The sequence below is a fragment of the Columba livia genome, chromosome 1 (assembly GCF_036013475.1).
Source record: "Columba livia isolate bColLiv1 breed racing homer chromosome 1, bColLiv1.pat.W.v2, whole genome shotgun sequence".
Taxonomy (NCBI): domain Eukaryota; kingdom Metazoa; phylum Chordata; class Aves; order Columbiformes; family Columbidae; genus Columba; species Columba livia.
Window position 1 is genome coordinate 210,443,021 of NC_088602.1, and position 24,393 is coordinate 210,467,413.

The 24,393-nt window shown below is 50.6% G+C and overlaps 2 protein-coding genes and 1 long non-coding RNA gene across 20 annotated transcripts in view; 2 read left to right on the top strand and 1 right to left on the bottom strand.

Moving 5' to 3' along the window:
- The window catches only part of FBH1 (F-box DNA helicase 1), a 58,295-nt gene extending 49,501 nt beyond the window's left edge, over positions 1-8,794 (top strand). For 2 of the 11 annotated variants that reach the window (XM_021290201.2, XM_065049338.1), the window contains exon 20: positions 7,848-8,793. In XM_021290201.2, the coding sequence (XP_021145876.2) occupies positions 7,848-8,021 (174 nt within the window). In that variant the 3' untranslated portion in view covers positions 8,022-8,793. Of the gene's footprint in view, positions 1-6,111 lie in introns of all 11 variants that reach the window. The other 9 variants (XM_065049340.1, XM_065049348.1, XR_010469728.1 and 6 more) reach the window with 8 other exon arrangements.
- On the bottom strand, positions 1,337-11,551 carry IL15RA (interleukin 15 receptor subunit alpha). Of its 8 annotated transcripts, XM_065049360.1 has the most exons (8): positions 11,349-11,549; positions 4,208-4,408; positions 3,449-3,526; positions 2,970-3,170; positions 2,757-2,786; positions 2,448-2,505; positions 2,006-2,323; positions 1,337-1,637 (listed from the first exon to the last, which is right to left on the bottom strand). In XM_065049360.1, exons 1-7 carry the CDS (start codon positions 11,419-11,421, stop codon positions 2,218-2,220), a joined length of 747 nt encoding a protein of 248 aa, XP_064905432.1. In that variant the 5' UTR covers positions 11,422-11,549; the 3' UTR covers positions 1,337-1,637; positions 2,006-2,217. The 8 variants fall into 8 exon arrangements, with proteins under 8 accessions (XP_064905432.1, XP_064905429.1, XP_064905430.1 ...); XM_065049357.1 differs by having other exon boundaries at positions 2,757-3,170; positions 11,349-11,550; XM_065049358.1 differs by having other exon boundaries at positions 2,006-2,786; positions 11,349-11,551.
- Positions 11,202-20,626, top strand: LOC110360086 (uncharacterized). Its single transcript, XR_002415738.2, has 3 exons — positions 11,202-11,333; positions 13,357-13,539; positions 19,434-20,626. It is a non-coding gene; the product is annotated as an uncharacterized LOC110360086 (long non-coding RNA).
- Positions 20,627-24,393: the final 3,767 nt, after the last annotated feature.

The window sequence follows — 24,393 nt, forward strand, 5'->3', positions numbered from 1 at the left end:
CCCTTGTGTTAAGAAGTCGTCCTGACTTGTGTTTATTTACCAGCCATCAGTCACAATGGCACAAGTCGCCTTGCTATCTCGTAAATCCAGCGGTGGCTTGCACTCTTTGTTTGGAGGCACCGTGGCTCGTTGTACCAGAGCCTGTGTGATGCAGAGATCAAAACCGAAACTGAGTTTGGAAGTTGTGTCTGCTCTTGGCCATGGGTCTGGAACCAGGAGCTGCGCCCACTGGAGGAAACTCCTGCATCCTCTCGATTTCTGTGGTTGTTTATGGAACAGTTACCGCTTCACCGGCTCTTTTCCCTTTCAAAACACTGACTCCAGAAAGGCTTTCCCTGGTCCACCCACTTGAGAAATTCACCCAAGGCTTGGATGTTGGATGTAACCGCAAAGCTCAGCGTGGATGTTCAACCAGGTGCCTCCAGGGATCCCTTCCAGCCTCACCTGGTTTCCAGCCATCCTGGGGTACGTTGGGGAGAGGCAGAGCCACTGCTGGAGGGTTTGGTCCATCGCATCTAAAGAGTCACATCCTCCAGCTCCAGCAGTCCAGAGTGGTGGCACAAACAGGAGGACAAGACACAGCAGCAAGGGAAAGACGTGGAATTGAAGTTTTCAGACACCTGCTTTCCAGCTGACTGCTAAAAACCCTTTTGCCGTCCAGCTGAGCAATGGCAGCCGCCACCTGGCTGTCACACGTTGTGTCTAGAGGACGGCCCTGTGGGGAAGATGGAGTGACTGTTGCTGTGCTGGGCATTGGGGAGGCCAAACCCCCAATCCTGGGGGAAGCTTTGGGCTCCTGATGCCAAGAAAGGCCTTGAGGTGCTGGAGCGAGTGGAGAGAAGGGAACGGAGCTGGTGAGGGGCTGGAGCACAAGTGTGATGGAGCGGCTGAGGGACCTGGGGGGTTCAGCTGGAGAACAGGAGCTGAGGGGAGACCTTCTGATCTCTGAACTGCCTGAAAGGAGCTTGGAGCCAGGGGGGTCGGGCTCTGCTCCCCAGGAACAAGCGCCAGGAGCAGAGGAAACGGCCTCAAGTTGCGCCAGGGGAGGTTGAGGTTGGATGTGGGAACAATTTCTTCCCCAAAGGGCTGTGGGGCATTGGAACAGGCTGCCCAGGGCAGTGCTGGAGTCACCAGCCCTGGAGGGGTTGAAGAGACGGAGATGAGGTTCTCAGGACATGGGGAAGTGCCAGGGGTGGGTTAATGGTTGGACTTGATGATCTTGAGGGTCTCTTCCACCAAAAACAGTTCTGGGATTTCACCCCACCCATCCATCCCAACTCTCCTCCCCACCATCACAGCTGCCAAGACGCCCAACCAGACGAAAAAAAAAATCAACTGCAGTGTGTGTGTTGTTTTATATACAATATATACACATTTATACATAAACCAGCATCAACACAAAGCTGCCTGTTCTCTAGCAAGGGGGAAATGAGTGGATAACAACTGATGATGGACGAAAGTATTTCCTACAGTCATGTTATTGCGTTCAGTCTTTGGTAGTGTCTGTAGCAAAATAGCTCCTGGTTGTGGTCGCCTGCGAGCGGCCGGAGCCGTTGGGCATCGGATCGGTGCTGAAAGTGTCTCCACAGGATCCCTGAGCTGCGTACGAGGGCTGACCGTGTTGGGACGGTGAATGGCTGGAAGAGAGGGGGGAAGGGGTGAGGATGCGGTGCAGGGATGCTCAACCACATCCCTCTCTGTTGGCCACAAGCAGTGCTGTTTTTTTGGGCAATTTGGGGGTAAAGAGGCTCTAGGGAAGGGGCTGGTGTCCAGCTGGCCCAACTCTGGCCTTGCTCCTGATTCCTGGGTGCTGCTTTGGGGCAGAGCTTCACCCCCAGCACCCAAACCCCATCCCCTGCACCCCAAATACCCTCCGCTGGGACACCAGCACCCACAGAACCACCTCCTCTGAATTTTGGCTCCCGACACAGGCCACCCACCACCTCCATGTCACCCCAGGGTGCTCCCAGCACTCACTCACCCCCTGTGGGTGACACCCACACACCTTTGGGTGCTGGAGCGGTCTCATCCATGACAGTCACTGGTTCAGACTGGGAAGAGCGGCTGCATGTCCCTGGGGCGAGGATGCTCCGTGCGGCTGGGGACCATGACACACTCTGCCGCGCTGTCACCTCTCGGGCCAGCATTGGTCTTTCCATCCAAGCCCTGAGCGTCCTCCAGGTTGGCGGGTGCACCGAGTTGCCCGGCGGTGGGTGCTCAGCCCGTGGGGAAGACGTTGGGCGGTGGCATCTCCTCATTCTCAGCAGCAAGAGCCATCATGGGGACGGCAGTCGCTGCCACCGCATAGTCCCGCCGCGCACGCCTGCAACGGGGAGAGCAGCGTCACCGGCATCCCGAGGCCTTTCCGCAGCTTTCAGGAAAGCGCAGAGACCGAAGGCAAACTCATCACACGAGTGAGAAGACATCACAGGGCTCAGCACACTTACATTTTCATCCTCCAGCAGCAACAAGACACGACTCCGACAACCACCAGCAATGGGAGCCCTGCGGGAGAGAAACGGCGGCCGATGAGCATCTTCCCAGCTCAAACAAAACAGCTCCATGAAGAACCAAACACCATCTGTGAACGTTCGCAAGGTGCCCTCCCCACCCTGGGAAGAAATTTGGGTGCTGCATCCTTCCCAGTTTGGAAGCATCACACTTGACTACAGCCCCAAGGAAGGCTTTTAAGCTAAAAATAATAAAGAAAATAACCCACTTCTTGCCAAAATAAGGGGTGTTTTTGCCCAGCTTACCAATGGAAGAGGCCAAGGTCTGGATGGAAACTGGAAAAGAAGAGAGAAATGGAGATTTTTTAGCTGCAAAGCCAGGAAAGGGGGTGGATGCTGGGGGGACCCTCATTAAAAATGGGGTTGAAAAGGGAAAAATGTATTGAAAAACTAAAAGAGCCTTTGCAGGTTGAAACCAGCCCCGTGGGTGGGTTTTCTCCCCCGGAGAGGCAGCCTGACCTGCAGCGTGGTCCGGGGGGGCGGTGAACAGCGGGGTTGTCCCCAGGGATGTCCCTGGGGTTGTCCCCTCTCCTGGTGTGGATGTCTCCAGTGATGGAGGCATCTCCAACAGCGTCGATGTCTCCGGTGATGGCCCATGAGTTGCTGGTGGCAGCGGTGACAGGCGGGGGCTGGAGGTCGGGCTGGCGTCAGTGGTTCCTGCTGGGGAAAATGGTGTAAAACCTTCTCATTTCAAAAATTAAAAGTCAAAACTCTAGGCAGCACCATTATTTCAGTGCTGAGCTTGGGGCACGTTGAGGTGAGAGCAATACAGCCCATCCAGCAGCTACAAAATGGCCTGATTTCATGCAATTGAATAAACTCCATCACACCATTGAAATATTTTGCCTTCCACACCATGGCGGTCATGGTTTTGCCACGACTACGGCCACGGTGGCCCCAAACCAACCCCCATGAGCTGCATTTTTCCTCTTGCTCACCCTTCTGGGTTGTTGTCTTGGTGTCTGGTGCCGCTGGCAGCTCAGGGCTGGGGGTTTGCAGAGGTAGAGCCGGGTCCCCTTTGAGAAAACACAAGGTGGAAATGCCATCAGCATGGAGACACCATCATCATGGAGACACCATCAATGTGGAGACACCATCATCATGGAGACACCATCAATGGGGAGACACCATCAAAGTGAAGACACCATCAGCATGGAGACACCATCAATGTGGAGTCACCATCAATGTGGAGTCATCATCAATGTGGAGACAATATCAATGTGGCGACATTATCATCATGGAGACACCATCAATGTGGAGTCATCATCAATGTGGAGACAATATCAATGTGGCAACATTATCATCATGGAAACACCATCAACATGGAGACACTATCAGCATGGAGACACCATCAATGTGGAGGCAACATCAACATGCAGACACTGTCAACACAGAGACACCATCAGTGTGGAGGCACTATCAATGTGGAGACAACATCAACGTGGAGACACTATCAACATGGAGACACCATCAACACGGAGACTCTATCAGCATGGAGACAACATCAACATAGAGACAACATCAACATGGAGACACCGTCAACATGAAGACATCATCAGCATGGAGACACCATCAGCATGAAGATACCACCAGTGACAACGCCCACGCCACCCCGCATCCTTGTCCACCACGCCAGTGATAGAGATGTCCCCCCTCCCCGGTCCCCATTGCATCCCGGCTGCCGAACGAGGGCTTACGGATGCACTGGAGGGTGGTGTGGGTCCAGTCAGGCTCGCTGGAACCATCACGGAGGATGCACTGGATGAGGCTGGAGGTACCAGCTTTGCGCTTGTAGCCGGGGTTGCAGGTGTAGCGCAGGCGGGTGTTAAGCAGCACATTGTTGCCCACGTCAATGTGAGCGTTGGCCACATCTTTGGGGCGGCCGCATTGCGGTGGCACTGAATGGGTGTTAAAAAAAATAGAGATGGGGGTCACAACAGGGAGATTAAGCATCCCCTGGCCCCAGCTTGCTGTGCTGAGTGGTACCCAAGGGGGTCAAATCCTGCCTGGGGGGTTGGGATACGGGGAATGAGTGATGCCCCGGGGCTGGGAGAGATTCATTCAGCTTGCAAAAAGACGGCAGTGAGACAGCTGTGCCTGTGCACGGTGGATGGAGAAGGGGAAATCTCCATTTCCAGCATATTTGTGGTCACTTGTAGTAGCTTTTCTGGTCAATGACGCCTTTTTGCAGAATTTCATCCCCTCGCAGTGACCGTCCCCAGGCAAAATCCCCGACTGCATCCTGCCACCAGCTGCCGCATTTCGGCTGCGGTCCCCACCCCCTCTTTTCTCCACTTATTATGCAGCTGGTCATGAAAAATTCCAGGTGCTGCATGTGTCCACCAGCTGCCTCCTGGGGCTTCTTTCCCAGCAGAGTCTGCAGCCCACGGCCCCAGAGGCAGCTGAAATCTGAGTATCACATGGCCGGGGTGGTGATGAGCTTCGAATTACGGCTCATGCTTCCCCTTTGGCCTTTTTTTGAGGTTGGTTTCGCAAGAGGGTGTTACCATTTCACTTCTTCAGTGCAACGGAGAAAGTTTCTTGGTTGTCCCAAGCCCGTACCTGTGCCTGGACCCCTCCTGCAGCGTGGAAATGGGTCACTCAGAACCCCAACAGCTGTCAGCTGTCCCAAATGTGGGATGGAGAGGTGCACAGGGGAGATAAAGCAATATAGAGCCAGGCTGGAGTGATGGACAGCTGGGATGTGATTGTAGAATCACAGAATGAAAGAATCACAGAATGGCTTGGGTTGGAAGGGACCTTCAAAGCTCATCCACTTCCCCCCCTGCCATGAGCAGGGACATCTTCAGCAGCTCAGGTTGCTCAGAGCCCCGTCCAGCCTGGCCTGGGATGTCTCCAGGGATGGTTCATCCACCACCTCTCTGGGAACCTGGGCCAGGCTCTCACCACCCTCAGGGACAACAATTTCTTCCTTGCGTCCAGCCTGAATCTCCCTCCTTTAGTTTAAAACCATCACCCCTTGGCCTGTCACAAATAGGCTGGGATGATTTATGGCTGGGACGCAAATGCATGGACAGGATGGAGCAATGCAGGGGTCAGATGTCACAGAATCATAAAATCATTTTGGTTGGAAAAGACCTTCAAAGATCGAGTGCAACTGTTAACCCAGCCCTGGCACTACCCCACGTCCCTGAGAACCTCATTTCCAATCCATTCAACCCCTCCAGGGCTGGTGACTCCAGCACTGCCCTGGGCAGCCTGTTCCAATGCCCCACAGCCCTTTGGGGGAGGAATTGTTCCCCACATCCAACCTCAACCTCCCCTGGCGCAACTTGAGGCCGTTTCCTCTGCTCCTGGCGCTTGTTCCTGGGGAGCAGAGCCCGACCCCCCTGGCTCCAAGCTCCTTTCAGGCAGTTACAGAGAGTCCCGCAGGGTCGGGATGGAGTGGTCCATGGCTGGGATGTGATACGCAGGGTGGATGAATTGATGCTCAACTGGGATGAAACATGTTTGGTGTGAGGGATGCACAGTTGGTCTGGGATCGGGAGCAGGACGGTGATGGGAGCACAGTGGGGACAGGAGCACCACATACTCACCCAAAACTCCTGCAGATAAAAATCAATTTGTTATCTATCCCCAGAACAGATGTGTCTGCTCCATTTCGGTGCTCAGGTGGGTCCATGTGTGTCCCCTGGTGCTGGAACACCCCAAAAAGCTGCAGCCGCTGTGGCCGGAGAGTGCAAGTGATGTGGTGCCCACATGTGTGCTGAGCACGTTGGTTCTCAGCCTCTGCTCAAGGCAGCAGCGGAATTGCTGGGAGCACTGCGAGAAAACGCCACGGGACATTTCACAATAGCCTCACACGTCACCAGACCGGAACCTGTGCCAGAAAATGAATGAAAAGCCCTCCCAGTGCCAACACAACCCGCGGACACTGAAATCCAGCCCGAAGCACCAAAATGTCCAGGAAAAACAGGGACTTGTTGAGTCCTGCTTATGCCTTTCAGCTCTTAAACCTGATCTTGTCACTGTAATCTCACCAAAGCACTTTTTTCCACTTGGTTTGACTCTAAAATAAACTTCTCTTCCACAAAACACCCAAATCCTTCAATGAGAAAACCCCAACATCTCTGCTGCCCAGGATCATGACCCCGGCATCTCGTGCCATCGCTGCTCGGATTTCAGTTTGTTCAATGAGATGAACACGTGCCGAGGGGGAAAAGAGCAGGAAATCTTTGAGAATTCAGTTTTCCAGCACTGGAGATGTGTGGCCAAGATTTAGGTTTTCTTTATATAGTGAATTGGAAATGGTGCAAAACACGGATGGGTGGATGGATGGATGGGTGGATGGATGTATGGATGGATGGATGGATGGATGGATGGATGGATGGATGGATGGATGGATGGAGAGAACCAGGACCATGATAAAGCTCTTGCTGGATGGATGGATGGATGGATGGATGGATGGATGGATGGATGGATGGATGGAGAGAACTGGGACCGTGATAAAGCTCTTGCTGGATGGATGGATGGATGGATGGATGGATGGATGGATGGATGGGTGGATGGATGGATGGATGGATGGATGGAGAGAACCAGGACCGTGATAAAGCTCTTGCTGGATGGATGGATGGATGGATGGATGGATGGATGGATGGATGGATGGATGAATGGATGGAGAGAACTGGGACCATGATAAAGCTCTTGCTGGATGGATGGATGGATGGACGGACGGATGGATGGATGGATGGATGGATGGATGGATAGATGGATGGATGGAGAGAACCGGGACCGTGATAAAGCTCTTGCTGGATGGATGGATGGATGGATGGATGGATGGATGGATGGATGGATGGATGGAGAGAACTGGGACCGTGATAAAGCTCTTGCTGGATGGATGGATGGATGGATGGATGGATGGATGGATGGATGGATGGAGAGAACCAGGACCGTGATAAAGCTCTTGCTGGATGGATGGATGGATGGATGGATGGATGGATGGATGGATGGATGAATGGATGGAGAGAACTGGGACCATGATAAAGCTCTTGCTGGATGGATGGATGGATGGATGGATGGATGGATGGATGGATGGATGAATGGATGGAGAGAACTGGGACCATGATAAAGCTCTTGCTGGATGGATGGATGGATGGACGGATGGATGGATGGATGGATGGATGGATGGATGGATGGATAGATGGATGGATGGATGGATGGATGGATGGATGGACGGATGGATGGATGGATGGATGGATGGATAGATGGATGGATGGATGGATGGAGAGAACCGGGACCGTGATAAAGCTCTTGCTTCCAAGCAAGATTGGTGGTAACTAAAACCTCTCCATCTCTTATTTGTTTTTTTTATTGAAGCAGATCGATAAAATTCCCTGGATCTGCGCACCACTGGGGACTTCCGCACGGAAAAAACCCAACGTCTGTCTTCTATTTTGCTTATTAATTCAAGGAAAAGCTCACAAGACTCTCTCAGGATGGCCAGAAGCATCTCTGCACTCGTCTCCATTCCCTCTGAGCTTTGCAGGTTGAATCTTCCCATTGATGTGTCAGCCCAAGCGCTCAAAACCCCATCGCATCGTTAACGAACCTCCCAAACGAGCTGTGGTGCTGGGTACCAGCCGTCCTGTGAAAATACCTCTGGCTGCTTTATTTCCACCCTAATTCCCTGTATCCCACTGATATTAAATTTCCAGGCCAAAATACACGCGTAATATTTGGTTTGTGATTTGTTGGGGTGTTTTTTTTGGTATTGCATGAATTAAGCGTGTTTTTGCTTTGCTTTTCTTGGCTTTCTCAGCCAGCGATCTCAAATTATGCTGGTGAGCTCGTCCCGACAGGTTGGGAAGCAGAACATAGAGTTGCTTGGATTAGTCCCAGGGATGGAAATGCTGTTTTGTGCTGTCATCCCACAGCATGGAGATGCCCCCTCCGGCTCATGGGGCTGCACAACCACAACGAGACACCAGAGAATCCACACCAGGAAAACTGAATGAGTTTTCTTTCTATTTTCTAGAGCATTTTCTGCTAATGGTTTAAAAAGCATAAGCAAAAAAAAGTGGTGAAAAAGAGAAATTTCGGAATTCTGTGCCCAAGACTGAAGAATTCCTCAGGAGGACTGAAATCATAGGAATAAATAAAACGTTTTCACATTCAAACTGAAGAATATTTATGACTGACCAGTTGTGCCAGGGATGGGAAGCAGGAGAGGACGTGATGCCCGGAGTGAGCGTCATGGGATGTGTCGGCACAACCAGCACATCCCAAATTGTCTGTTGACTGAATTAAAGGGGGAATGGTGACAAGGTCCTGGGGCAGCAGGAACGTCTCCTATATGACTGCTCCACCTTCCCAGGTGCCCACGTGTAGTGGGTATGAGGGTCTGTAAGTGGTAATGAAAAATAGGACCAGAGGAAACGGCCTCAAGTTGCGCCAGGGGAGGTTGAGGTTGGATGTGGGAACAATTTCTTCCCCAAAGGGCTGTGGGGCATTGGAACAGGCTGCCCAGGGCAGTGCTGGAGTCACCAGCCCTGGAGGGCTGGACAGACGGACATGAGGTTCTCAGGACATGGGGCAGGGACAGGGATGGGTTAACAGTTGGTCTCCCTGATCTTAAAGGTCTTTTCCAACCAAAACGATTCTGTGACTCCGTGATTTTCCAGGGCGTTGCAGCTTTGCCAGCAGACAGGAGCCAGGAGAAGAGACAGCACTAAAGCTGTCCAGAACCTTTTCAGTCCCTTCCAGCCTTATTTCCTATGCTTCCACGCCCACCCTTCACAATTCCAACATGTTTATATATTAATTAAATATTTCCTAATAGTCTTGCTAATGCTGTCAGCAATTCGCTGGGGTGTCAGCATCGCCAGCTCCACGCTGGGCTGTAATGGTGATTTTTCCTAAAGCTGCTTTAGGAGATGCAAGACACGCTGTGACATTCCCAATCCAGCGGTGATTCTCAGCCGTGGACAAATCACAGTCCCATGGAAAACCCACAGAGCCCACCCAGGGTGAAATCCTGCAGTGATGCAGCTCCTGTGGGTCCATCACATGGACCCTAAATTCACTCCCAGCCTCCCTGGACACCGGTGGGGAGGTGGAGTGGGCACCCAAGGAGGGAGGTGGGCACCCAGAGGGGTGCAAGGGGAACATGGGGGTGCAGCTTGGGCACCCCAGGGAGCAGCGTGGGCACTCCAGGGGTGGGCAGGGGGCACCTAGAGAGAGGTGTGAGCATGCATGGAGCAGCATGGGCACCCCGGGGTGCAGCGTGGGCACCCCAGAGGGGTGCATGGGGCACCTTGAGAGAGGTGTGGGTGCTCCAGGGTGCAGTGTGGGTACCCCCAGGGTGGGTATGGGGGATGTAGGGAGAGGTATGGACACACATGGAGCATCTTGGGTACCCAGGGGTGCGGCGTGGGTACCGCAGGGGGGGTACATGGGGCAGCTAGAGAGACGTGTGGGCACTCAGAGAGCACCATGGGCCCCCCAGGAAGGAGCCCAGGCATGGGAGCAGCATGGACACCCCAGGGTGCAGGTGGGTACCCCAGGGGTGGGCATAGGGTACTTTGAGGGAGGTGTGGGCATAGCAGGGAACAGCATGAGCACCCCAGGAGGGATCCCAGGCATCCCAGGGAGCAGCTTGGACACCCTGGGGGGTTGTGTGGGGCTGCTAGGGGGAGGTATGGGCACACAGGGAGCAGTACAGGTACCTCAGGCTGCCCCAGGGTGCAGCATGGGCACCTTGTCGAGGTACACGGGGGACCTAGAGAGTGGTATGGGTACACAAGGAGCAGCGAGGGCACCCCCAGGGGCAGTGTGGATACCCCACGGGGGGTTCATGGGGCACCAAGAGAGAGATGTGTGCACACAGGGAGCACCATGAACACCCCAGTGGGGAGCCTGAGCTCCCCAGGGAATGGACACCCCAGGGGTGGGCCTGGGGCATCTAGAGAGAGGTGTGGGCACCCAGGGAGCAGTGTGGGCATGCAGGAGTGCAGTATGGGTACCCCAAGAAGGAGCCCGGGCACTCAGAGGAGCAATGTGGGTACCCCAGGGAGGTGCATGGGGCACCTAGAGGGAGGTGTGGGCACCCAAAGGTGCAGCGTGGGTACCCCGGGAGGCAGCCTAAGCACCCCAAGGAGTAGTGTGGGTATCCCAAGGGGGTGCATGGGGCACCTAGAGGGAGGTGTGGGCACCCAGGGGTGCAGCATGAGTACCCCGGGAAGGAGCCTGAGCACCCCAAGGAGCAGTGTGGGCACCCCAGGAAGGAGCCTGAGCACCCCAAGGAGTAGTGTGGGTACCCCGGGAGGAAGCCTGAGCACCCCAAGGAGCAATGTGGGTACCCCAAGAAGGAGCCTGAGCACCCCAAGGAGCAGTGTGGGTACCCCAAGGGGGTGCATGGGGCACCTAGAGGGAGGTGTGGGCACCCAGGGGTGCAGCGTGGGTACCCTGGGAGGGAGCCTGAGCATCCCAAGGAGCAGTGTGGGCACCCCAGGAAGGAGCCTGAGCACCCCAAGGAGCAGCGTGGGTACCCCAGGGGCATGCACGGGGCACCTAGAGGGAGGTGTGGGCACCCAGGGAGCAGCGTGGGCATCCCAGAAAGGAGCCTGAGCACCCCAGGGAGTAGGGTAGGCACCCAGGGGTGCAGCATGGGTACCCCAAGAAGGAGCCTAGGCACTCCGAAGAGCAGCGTGGGTACGCCGCGGGGGTGCATGGGGCAGCTAGAGGGAGGTGTGTGTACCCAGGGAGCACCGCAGGCACCCCGGGCAGTGGATTGGGCACCCCGGGGACGGCGCGGACGCCCCGGGGACGGCGTGGTGACGCCGACGGCGAGGCGAGGGAGCCCGGGTGAGTCCCGCTTACCGGTGTCGGCGGCGGTCCAGGGCAGCAGGAGGACGACGGTAGCGCAGAGCAGCGGCAGAAGCGGCCGCGCCATGGGACGGTGGCGGCACTGGGGCAGGGCCGGGGGGCTCAGGGCTCCCGGGGGGGGTCCGGGGCTCGGCCCCGCCGCCCGCTGCCGGACATACCCGGCGTGGCCAGACCCGCCTTCCCCTTTCACTTTCGCTTTCGAGCGGAGACCGGGCAGCGGGGGGGGGGGGGGGGGGGGGGGGGGCAGTGCCCGGGGGGAATGCAGGGCCTGAGAGTTCCGTACCCGGAGGGGGATGCAATGCCAGCGGGTTCGGTACCCGGGGGGGATGAAGCCCCTGGGGGCTTGGTACCCGGGACGGGATGCAGTGCCTGGGGGTTTGACACCCGGGGGGGGTGAGGTGCCTGGGGATTCGATACCCGGAGCGGGTGCAGGACCCGGGGGTTTGGTACCCGGGGCGGGTGCAGGACCCGGGGGTTCGGTACCTGGAGGAATGCAGTGCCCGGGGGTTCGGTACCGGGGGGGATGCGGTACCCAGGGGTTCAGTACCGGGAGGAATGCAGTGCCTGGGGGCTTGGTACCCGGTACGAGATGCAGTGCCTGGGGGTTCGGTACCGGGGGGATGCGGTACCCGGGGATTCGGTACCCGGAGGGATGCGGCACCCGGGGGTTCGGTACCTGGAGGGATGCAGAGTCCGAGGGGACGCAATAGCAGAGACGGGGTACAATATCCGGGGGGTGCAATACCCTCGGGATGCAATACAGGGGTGGGGGGGTGAAGTATCCGGGGGGTGAGATAAGATACCAGGGAGTGAGATACGATACCAGGGGGGATGCAATACCTGGGGGAGGGATGCCGAACCGGTAGGGAAGGATGCAATATGGGGGGGTGAGATGGAATACCTGGGGATAGGATGCAATAACGGGAGGAGGATGCAACAGCGCAGGGGGATGCAATACCTTGTGGTGGGGATGCGATACTGGGGGGTGAGAAGGAATACCTGGGGGTGGGATACAATAACGGGAAGGGGCTTCAGTTCCCGGGGATGCAATTCCTGGTGGGGGGGAAGTGTAAGGAGCCATTAAAGGACAAATGTTGTTTGTACACTTGGGGACCTGGCGCCTGACCCCAGCGCGGGGGGGAGGACTGAGAGACACCAGACTATGAATCTTTAATGTAAAACTAAGTCACTTCGAACTAATCCCAGAATGCAAACTGATTACTGTATTTTAAAAGTTAAGCTAGGGAGAAGGGTAGCCAGAGAGCTGGGAATCCACACTTTAAGTAGATCAATAAGGGGAGGGGGTTGGCAGAATTAGATGAATGAGACAGGTAATCTGCGGCAGGGTCGGGTGGTCTGTAAACCCTGCAGAACCAGCCCCTGGGGAACAGGGGAGGGAATTTGTGGCTGAGATTAAGGTGATATAAGCACAGGCTTTTTGTCCTATTCCATGTGCTTACCATTAGGTAGGACACACAGGTTTGCAAAATCGTTAATAAAATCTACATTGCTGAGAGATCCTGCCTGAACCTGTTATATTGGCAAGATGATGGTTTTCTACAGGAAGCTATACCAAGGTGTGGTCCACCTACACCAGGTCCCCTGCAAAGCTGCTCTGTCAGTCCCTCTTCAGCTGGATGGGGGAAAGAAAGCACAATGAAAGCTCATGGGGTGAGATAAAGGCAGGGAAATCGCTCAGCAAGTACCATTGTGGGGAAAACAGACTCTGCTTGGGGAGAAAAAAAAATTATCAATCAAATCAGAGAAATAAAACCAAATGTTAAAACCCCTTCCCTCCATCCCTCCCTTCCTCCCAGGCTTAACTTCGCTCCCAAATTCTCTACCTTCTCCCTGGGAGCGGTGCAGGGGGACAGGAATGGGGTTTGTGGTCAGTTCATCACAGGTTGTCTCTGTTCTCGCACTCTTCCCCTGCTCCACCGTTGGGTTCCTCCCATGGGACACAGTCCTCTATGGACCTCTCCAACGTGAGTCTTTCCCACAGGCTGCAGTTCTTCATGAACTGCTCCAGCGTGGATCCTCCATGCGGTCAGAAGTCCAACAAACCTGCTCCAGCCTGGGCTCCTCTCCATGGGGCCAAAGGTCCTGCCGGGAGTCTGCTCCAGTGTGGGCTTCTATGGGGTCACAACCTCCATTGGGCTCCACCATGGACTTCCATGGGCCGCAGGTGGGTATCTGCTCCACCATGGACCTCCACGGGCTGCAGGTGGGTGTCTGCTCCACCATGGATCTCCATGGGCCGCAGGTGGGAATCTGCTCCACCATGGACCACCATGGGCCACCGGTGGGTATCTGCTCCACCATGGACCTCCATGGGCCACCAGTGGGTATCTGCTCTACTGTGGACCTCCATGGGCCACCGGTGGGTATCTGCTCCACCATGGACCTCCATGGGCCGCCAGTGGGTATCTGCTCCACCATTGACGTCCATGGGCTGCAGGTGGGTATCTGCTCCACCATTGACCTCCATGAGCCACAGGTTGGTATCTACTCCACCATGGACTTCCATGGGCCACGGATTGGTATCTGCTCCACCATGGACCTCCATGAGCCACAGGTGGGTATCTGCTCCACCATGGACCTCCATGAGCCGCAGGTGGGTATCTGTTCCACCATGGACCTCCATGGGCTGCCAGTGGGTATCTGCTCCACCATTGACCTCCATGAGCCACAGGTTGGTATCTACTCCACCATGGACCTCCATGAGCCGCAGGTGGGTATTTGTTCCACTGTGGGCCTCCATGGGCCGCAGGTGGGTATCTGCTCCGGTATGGACCTCCACAGGCTGCAGGTGTATTTTAGAAAGAGCAACATACGAGACTAAACCTTGAGAACAAGGTTCATACACCGGAGGATTGTGCCTAGAAACATTCAGGGCCACGCAGATGAGAATGCTGCACCAGTTATACACCAGTTAAGTGATACACACCGAGCCCTGGGAATCTTGTTTAATTGCTCTTGATTAGGCACATGCTATAATCAATGTACTCTGGACAGGTTGAGATTTCACAAGATGTGCTTTATGAAAAGCAATCAAGAGGTTAGAGTTCACAATCGACTTGCACAAGAAATAGCTGATGGTAATGATACTGGGATTTGGTCAAGAAAATATGGTCTGTGAGACTTTATCCTTCTTCCCAAGCATTCCTTCAAAAGCCATGTAAGACCCAACCATGTCATAACTCTTTCTGGGTGAGGATTTTTGTGATGTTTGTGAAAACAAGCCCTGTAGCTCCTAATCTTCAAGAAGATAAGCAAAATTATGCATGAGAGGGTCAAACTGGAGAATTGTGATACCTTTATACAAAAAATCAGAGCTACTGAATGCCTGTGGGTGCTGATTCCCACATGAGGTTCTCAGGGATGTGGGTTAGTGCCAGGGTTGGGTTAATGGTTGGACTCCATGATCTTGAGGGTCTTTTCCAACCAAGATCATTCTATGATTCATCACCCCACTGAGTCCTGCCCAGTCCCCATCTCGGGGAGCCCTTTGTGCACTGTCCCCATACATGCGGCATCAAAGGATCTTTCCCACCTTGTCCCTGTCCCATGCACCAAGACATGACCCTAAAGCAACTCTCATGGTGGAACATGGAGATAACCAAGGTCTGAGCACATCTTCTGTGTTTTCAAAGGGCTTCGCCATCCTGCATCCAAATTAACAATTTAAGAATTATTTGTTTTCAGTTGCTTCGAACATCCAAGAAGCAATTTTTGGGCTGAGCTCTCTCTCACCTTCTTGCCTTGTGTTGCTTTGGGAAGGCTGGGCAGAAGTTGTTGAGGAGTTCTGCTTGTTTCTCCTTGGATGTGGCATGTAGAAGGGTTGTGTTAGTGACTACAACTCTTTAATTGGAGATTTTGGGGGTGAGAAAAGCTGGATTCTAGGCCAGGACTAGAGATCAGTCCAGTGTCTTTAAAGAGAGACAAACTGCTTGTTTCAAGATGCCAGCACCAGGGATTCGGAGCTCTCTCCTTCCTGGGCAAAAATGTTCCTTTGGGTTCACTTTCCTATGGGTATTTCAGATTAGTTGTAAAAGCTAAACATGTTCAATAGTAATAATAATAATAATAATAATAATAGAAAGAGGAAGATGAAAATTAAGATGAAGAAGACATGATGAAGAAGACAAGATAAAGAAGGAGATAAAGAAGATGAAGAAGGAGGAGGAGAAGAAAACAAAGATGAAGGAGGAGAAGGGGAAGGAGAAAGAGAAAGAGAAGGAAGAGAAGGAGAAGACAAAGATTAAGAAGACAAAGAAGACAGAGATGAAGACAGATGAGGAAGAAGACAGAAGAAGAAGATAAAGGAGGAGAAGAAGGAGACAAGGAAGAAGAGGAAGAAAATTATGAAGGAGAAGAAGATCAAGAACATGGAGATGAAGATAAAGATGAGGAAGAAGACAAAGAAGATTAAAAAGGAGGAGAAGAAGGAAGAGAAGAAAAAGAAGAAGGAGAAGAAGAAGAGAAAGAAGAAGAAGAAGAAGAAGAAGATCTGGTGCTTAGCATGGTAGGCAAAGCCATTTGCTACTCAAAGCTGAAATACACTGCATTTATGCTCGCTACAGCTTTTACACATTGACGCACATTGAAAACTTCATCTTCTGGAGATAAGTTGGTAGAATTGGTGGAAATGGGGCGGTTTTGCTGCCCAGAGGAACACCCCAACGAAGGCTATGAGCCTTTGTTGTGTTTGTGGCCTCTGGTCAGAGAGGATCCTGCTTTTCCAAAAGCTGTTTTTGAGCTTGATGAGAGAAATTGCTCCACATTGGAGTTTCCAAAGTGTGACTTTACTGCTGAGGAATCCATTCAGAGCTGGGTGTGGTGTGCGCAGCTCGGGCGCTCACAGGGGATCTCCAATGGGATTTTTTGGGGGGGAGAAATTCATCTCTTTTTCCATTTGGAGCGATGGGAGTTGAGGGGGAAGCACTGATGTAACCACAAAAGGGGTTCTTCCTGCCTCTTCTGGGTTTCCTGCCTTGTGGGAACTGCAGTTCTCACTTTTTAAGGTCTTTGGCGAGAAGCCTTTTCTCAAAGAGAACTGATTGACTTCTCTCACAAGCCTTTATATTATTAAATCAGATCCTAGGGGACAAGTTACTTATCCTGGAACAAATAACCACAATCACAGCTGCTGAGGAAACATGAGGCTGTAAAATTCGCAGCTGGAGGCTTGGACACATCCCCTTTCGCCTACAAATGGCATCCCCAGAGGATTTATCTTAAAGCAAAATGAATTCTGCTCATGTTTTGGTTTTGGTTTTGCTCTTATGTTTTTTTAATTCTCTGATAATGAAAAGGAGAACGGAACATTTTTATGAGTCTTCCTACCATCACTTTCTAGGAGCACATCAATGTCTGTCACATGGGGCTTCTTTCCTTTTTCATTTCCCCAGGGTTAAAAATAAATGTGCATAATGTCATTTGTCTCTGCTAGAAAGCGTCGCAAATTACAGGCAGGTTGTGTCACCTGGTGTCCCCCTGTCCCACCACTGTGTCCCCATGGCCACCTCCACATGTCCCATGCTCATTTCCTCATGTCCTACAGCCTCATCCCTGTGTCCCATGGTCCTTTTTTGTCCCCTTTGTCCCCTGGGCTTTGAAGTGTGGCCACATCCCCATGTCCCATCACCTTGTCCCCATGTCCCACGTCCACCTCCTCCTGGTCTCCCTTCTCCCTTGGGCTTTGACATGTGGACACACCTGCATGTCCCATCCCACGTACCTGTCTCCCATGGCCACCTTGTCCCCTTGGCTTTGAGATGTCCCACTGCCACCACCCATAACCACGTCCATTTGGTCCACTAGGCTACAAGGCATGACCACGTCCCATGTCCCCATCCCCATGTCCCATGGTCAGCCCCTCCTACCTCACCCTTCCCTGGTCACCTCACTGTCCCTTGAACTCCATTTTTGGATCCCATGAGCAGCCATCACCACCAATGGCCACACATCCCCCCCCTGGCCACCTCGTCCCTGGTGTCCTCCCTGGCTGGGGGCTGTGGCTGAGGTCCTGTTATGGTCCCTTTTGTCCTCAGGGTGACCCGGTTTTCCTTTCTTTGGCATAAGAAAATGAATATTCTGTGGCAGTTGCAACCCATCCCATGTCTCCCGGGCCACTCAACTACCAGAGCAGGTCAGATATGATCTGGGGAGAACAATTCCCATTGTGCAAGTGCAATGAAATTGGAAAACAGAAGTACAAGTGCAATAAGTCAAGACACAAAGGCACAACCCTCCATGTTCTTCCTGTATGGGAAAAGAAACCCCTTTCTGCCCTGGAAAGGTGGAAACCATCAGTCCCTTGTGACAATTTGGTACCAGGGACACAGCCCAAGTGTAACAATACCAGAATTATGTGATCTGGAGAGTTCTGGACGTCACCAGAATATTAAGAGTGGCTACAGTGGAAAAATACTGACTAAAGCCAACCACCTCATGACCTTATGAAGAGCAATTCCAAAGTGAGGCCCTTGGAGCTTTCATGGATCGCAGCAAACATCTCCCTCCAAGCTGGGACATCCCTTGGACACATGTCATGACGAACCAATGCCGCAAAGCTGTGAGTGAGGACAGATTTCTCCAGTCTCAACAAATTGCCCATTAAGAAATGTCGATGCTATAAAGTGAGTAATTCGCTTAACTTGAGAGGGAAATTTTAACTCTTAAGTATATCTCCACATACATTTCACATACATACTCTCAGAGCTATAGGTTAGTGTGCGTGAATATATTCAAATATCTTCGGATTAATATGTCCAAACATAGCGTGACCCTTGACATCATCAAATCTGTCATCAAGTCACTGTTTTGATTACAGCAAATCCCATTGAACTGCTTTAAGTCACTTTATTTATCAGCTGTTGATTTAATGTCATCAGAAACCATATATTAAACTTGTCCTCTAACTTAATAAATCCTTTAGCTTGGTATTTGTGGGTAGTTCTCTCTATACCATGTTTTTGGAGATGCAGTGGTATACAAGTAAGGAGGATGGAGTAGCCCATGAGCTGACTCGTTATCTAAATAGTTATTAAAAATTCCATACAGTATATTTGTATCCTTCCTCCATGCCACGGTTCAGAAGAGGATTAAAATGATGCTGCCGTTCCTGAAGAACATCAGAGACGTAACCATGACCTCATCAGATTTATGTTTAGTGCATAACAATTTAAATAACGTACAGGTATGGCAACAAAAATACAAAGTATTGGTGAAAAGGGTTTCCAGGCTGCTAAACCTGAGCAGCTGGGCAGAGTCAGGGGCTTCTTCATAGATCCAGAGAAGCAAATAGGAGATAAAACTTGCCACTAGAGTCAACGAAAAAGAAAGCAAACAGCTGGAGGGGTTAAAGAAAGGGATTTCTTCTGAAAGAGCAAACTTGTTTGGACATATTGCATCCCTGAGATGTGAGATTCTGCAGAGAGCTAGTTAAGAAAGCATTTGATAAGAAGACAGATGGTGGTGACCAGGAGCAGGGTTGGGTCAGACAAGCACAGTGACCAGCCCTGATTTACACCCAACTGGCCCCTTGTACACACTTTTCTGTCTGTTCCTCCTTTTTTTCCTCCCTGATCCTCTTCCCCTGCAAATCTGCAGTTTTATCAACTCCCCCAATATCCAGGACCTGAGGGTCCCGTCACTCACAAATTTTGAGGTCGCCTGCAGTATCTCGACAGCCCATCAAGATTGTTTCTCATCTTTGCCCTCATGATGTTGGTCTCTGCTCCCCAGGAACAAACACCAGGATGAGAGGAAACGGCCTCAAGTTGCACCAGGGGAGGTTGAGGTTGGATGTGGGAACAATTTCTTCCCCAAAGGGCTGTGGGGCATTGGAACAGGCTGCCCAGGGCAGTGCTGGAGTCACCAGCCCTGGAGGGTTGGACAGACGGACATGAGGTTCTCAGGACGTGGGGCAGGGACAGGGCTGGGTTATGGTTGGACTCCATGATCTTGAGGGTCTCTTCCAACCAAAGTGATTCTATGATTCTGTGTTACTCCACTGTGTTTGTGCCTCTGTATATTGTTTTTACACCTTCCCCCTTTTCTTATTAATCCTTTTAGGATTATCAAGATACAAAAAAGCCCACATTTTCTTCACATAAAGCACAGGAAAGCGTCCAACTGAGAAGCACGTCCTTCCTGCCCAAGAAAAGTCTCCGCTGTGTTTTTGGGATGGGGCAAAGGATCCAGGAGCAGAGGAGCTCGAGAGAGGTGGGGAGACGGTGAACATCTCAAACACATCTCAAACACATCTGCAGAGCTTGAACACCTGCGGGACAACCAAAAAGTGCTGCCGCCAGAACTGGCCGAAGAGGATGAAATTCAGACCCTCCACACCCCCAGTAATGAAGAATTTGGAGTTAGGACCTTGGCTTGAAGCCACATTAATGTATTAAATTCAGAGATGAAGCGATGAACTGGTGCAGAGCACCATGTTTCAGACAAGGGTTGAAAAGAGTAGTAGAAAGGAAGAGTTGTTTGGGAAAAGAACCAGACTGGATGTATTTTTCATGAATCTGTACTTTCTGGAAGGAGATGTCTTGTTTGAAACCAAGAGATACTTACAGTGCATGGATAAGAATTAAAATGTTAATATTCATTACAAATTAATGCAAATTTTTTTCTTCTCAGGGTAATTTCACGCAGATGTGATTAGAGTGCAATTAGGCAAGATGGATTAAAACCTGAGCCTCAGAGTAATCACTCTAGAAAAATTATATTGGAAGAGTTTATGTGTTAGGAACAAGTTATTGGTCATGGTGAAGAGCTCAGTCTTGCGAATTATCCACTTTTTTGACTTGTTTTCAATTGCTTTCAATAAGATGCAAGGATGGGGGGTTGTTTTCAGAAGGTGAATGCTCATGCACATACATCATGGATGTGAATTTATCGTATTTTACTAGACACAAAGAATTAAACTCAAATATTACCTTTTGGAGCACGTAGTCTTTCTTGAGATCTATAACATTTCAAGTTATTTTCCTACATTACCTAAATTGAGGGTTAAAACCACATCCCTCCAGCTCAGAGAGTCGCTCTACACCAGATTTACACATTGACAATATAGATAATCCCATATAATCCAGTTTGCTTCAATTCCCTTGGAGCCTGGTATTCAGCTGATGTTGAGATTTAGATCTACAAAGCTTGGGCTGGCTTGAAACTGCCCCTTCAAGCATAATTTTCTTAAATTATGAGATATAATTAATAGGGAAGAGAGTCCTGGATTTCTTCTTCATTCATGGGAAGAACTGCAGGAGCTAATGGTAACCACCTACAAGCTCCCACCTTGCAGAAGGAAAGTTGCCCAAATCTTTCACAAAATTGAATAATTTGTGTTTTAAGAGACACATTTAGGCATTCAATGAATTAACACCATTAGCAAAAATCTAATAAAAAGGGATTTTGCTGTGGGGTCTGGAAAAGAACCAGTATCATCACATTTTGCAGGAGTGGGATTTTAGAACTAGAATCAAGATTCACTGTGACTTGATGTTTCCCCATAAACAGGAGAGCAGATACATTACATTGTGTGGTCTCAGTTTGTGGAAGATCTCAAATAATTCTTTCAAATATTCAAACTATATAAACACCTAGGTAGACTGCAAGGACTTGCTTCTTTCTCTCGCTCCGTAATATCCTATTAATGGGTTAACACCACCTCTTAGATTCCATCAGCAGCATGTAGGGAAACAGAAACGTCCTCTACCCATCCTAATTTCAGAGACCAAGGAGCTCTGCTTGGTTTTTGTGTTTATGCTGCTAAGAGGAGTAAAGCAAACAACTTTTATTGCAACACACTGGAACAGACACCACTTGAATTTTTGCCTGTGGGAAACTGTAGGAGACATGAAAACAAGGATGGTACCAGGGGATTTGGACAAATTAATCATATTTAAATAGTCATTCGAACCGTTGGCTGAAAGAATGCAGCTTGTCTGAATTTGTCTTTGTTGGATTGCGTGGAAAAACAGAATTAAAAATGTTGAGTGTCATCCATCTGCATTCATTATGTGATTGAAAAACAAGCCTGTTCCCTGCGAACTGACAGACAGTACTGGTCATCCTGCTTTGCAGATGATATGAACTCAAGGAAATGTAGAGAACAGCAATTTTCAGTGCTCAGGGATATAGAAAAACTCTCGGAAGATGTTGGAGGGGAGTGTGTATTTCTCAGGAATGGTGCAGAGGTCTCGTGGCACCAAAAGGAGAAAGTACTAAACCCAGGAGCTCCGGAAGGAAAAGCCACATAACACAGCCCAGTGTCAGACAGCAGAAGTCCTTACAGACACAACTTTACCCACAGAACCAGCCGGTCACTTCACCGTGTTGCCTGTGGATGGGATTCGAGAGAAGCGTTTCATCCAAACCAGTAGATCTATGCTAAACATCTGTGAGAGTCGGTCCGAAGATGGAGCAGTATTTGCCTGACCATCGCCATCAAGAACTTAGAGAACTGAAGCCCTGACCGAAAGAACAGATGGACAAGGACTTGGAGAGAGGCCCGAGCAGAAGCATTGTGTTGCACTGTTTCTCCGATACGGGGGCTGCTGCTCACAATGGCTGCTGTGTGGACTTTGCCTGCTTCTCCAGCCAAACCAGCCCCCGCCTCCTGAAAGCTGTTGTTATGGGGGTCTCTTCGACCCAGGGACAAGAGCTGCCGTCCACAAGATGTGTTCTCACCTGCGGCCTCAGTCACACGTGTCCCTCACCTGCTCCCCAAACAATGGCCAATGACAAGGAGCACGCCCAGAGCTCGCCAAGGGGCCTGAGCTCACCCGATGGACCAGAGACAGACCCTGAATGCTGGACACGTAAGCGCTGGCAAAAGAAAGCGTGAATCCTTCGAGCCTGCGCAGCACGAGCCTGGGTTGTGAAATGAAGGCAGACTGGCCTGAAACAATGGGAGCAAGGGGGTGAAGAAGCATAAACGGTGACTCCAGAATGGACACGGGTGAAGATCTTCCTGCCAGAGGATCCCGAACCACGACGGAGGACCGGCCGGACTCCACGGGACCGGAGACCAGAGGGAGCTTCTGGAACTGGATGGTGAGAAACGCAACCTCATTGCTCATCTTTACTTTTCCCTGTTTCTTTCCCCTTTCTTTTCTCACTCTGTCTCTCTATCGCGTGCCGCTTTATGGGCAAATTAATAAAGTAACACTGCTTGACTGAATTATAACCCCTTGGCATTTTGGTCGCCTTAATTTTGCGTTCTGAGATCAAGGTAAAAGAACCATCACAAGTCCATCGCCGAAGGGACAGTGACAACATCTAAACCAGTTTAATTTTTCAGAGATTAAAACGAGAGCTGCTCTCGCAACAAATTGTGCGTGATTGCTCATCTTCTTCATTATTGCCACGACCAGGGACCTGATAGCAGATGGGACACTTTGAGGCTGGTCCATCTGATATTTCCTGGGATATCAAACCGGATAAATAAAGATCTGCCACCACGATGGAGCTCGGACGGTTCCAGTTGCTCAGCTGATGGCCAACCAGTGACCACTGGGGCTTCCAAACAGATTCATGGTTGTTCTTCTACTCATTTGTTCATTGGATTATGAATTTTAAGCCTTGGGCAGCTGTGGAACACCATGCTCTGGTTGCTTCCCAGCCATCTCCTCTTGTCACCACAAACGTGACACCATCGAATTGCTCTCCTGGAAAGGACACGAGAAGAATTTGTCTTGGCCTTTCATCTGAAGAGGGTCCAGAAACTCCTTTATTTATTATGTGCAGAGAAGCAGTGGCCTAGAAAGAAGGAAGCCACAAACAGCAAGGCTACTGACAACTTAAGCTGCATTTTAAATTCAGTATTTGAGGGGAAATGATGTGTTTTATTGTATAAATCAAGCTCATTGGGGGCGTTTTGCTGTGCTGGATGGTTTTGATAGCAAACTTAGCTTTACTGGTATTGTAATTGTTACCTGCTCTATGAGTTCTAGACAGCAAATGCATGGTATAGACAACAAATAGATATTTGGAGAAGAGGAGCAAGAAAATTGCATTTATTTACGATTAAGAACAAATCAAGACAGCTCACATTAAGCAGACGGCCCAGCAGGTGAGCTTGGCAAGTGTCTCACAGCACATAGAGACCACATGAAGAAGGCAATCGGTGAGACACTTGTAAATGGGAAAATAAAGCTGAGGGGACTCATGGATAATATTCAGAATTACGAAAGATAGATTCAGTGTCAGTAAGAAATGTAATTTCTGATGTAAGAACATGTAGGAAGATGGGGAAGGTGGTGGAAGGGGATCTTGAATACACTGGAGGACAAGGGAGGCGGTTGGGTGGAGATCGAGATCTCATGCCACACACAATATTATGTGTTGGGGTGATGGTGAAGGCAGAGGGAGAAGCTTTGGGAACCAGGATGGGGGAAAGTGAGATGCTGGACAGCACATTTTTGTGTGAAACAACCAGAATATGAGCTCACAGGATTAATAGTTCATAATATCAACAATGAATCCTAAATTCCCAGGACTCAATGACCTCGAGGGTCTCTTCCAACTGAAGAGAAGCTGCCTAATTAATTTATACCGTTATTAAGTTACAAAAGACGTACCCACCATTAACCAACATGATAAATGCTTTCTGACCACCTGCAAAACAAGGGATATTTTGCAAGTTTTAGATCATTCTGCATGACAGAAGAGAGACAGAAGATTAAGTGATACGTTGTTTAGCAGCAGAGTGCTTACTTTATATTTAACTAATAATTAGTAGATGTAAGTAAGAAACTAAACAGTTATAACTAACATCATGAATTATTTCTTAGTATAGATGCATTGTATGTCAAAATTTTCAAAAATTGTAATGCATATGTAATAATTATGTGAATATAAGCAACACAAGAGCATCCAGTCTTTGCAGTACTTGGGAAGGATGATCCCAGTGTTCCCCAGCGCTGACAAAATAAAGTCGCTTAACAGTTTAATCGACCCTGCTGTTACGTTTATTTCTTCGTTTCACAAGCAAAGTGATCCCACGATTTTACACACCCCGCACAAA

Coding starts and splice junctions, on each gene's coding strand:
- IL15RA (XM_065049354.1), bottom strand. CDS start 11,421: ATGGCGCGGCCGCTTCTGCCGCTGCTCTGCGCTACCGTCGTCCTCCTG. Junction 4,409..11,348: donor CTGGACCGCCGCCGACACCG/GTAAGCGGGACT, acceptor ACACCCATTCAG/TGCCACCGCAATGCGGCCGC. Junction 3,527..4,207: donor CACCACCCTCCAGTGCATCC/GTAAGCCCTCGT, acceptor GTTTTCTCAAAG/GGGACCCGGCTCTACCTCTG.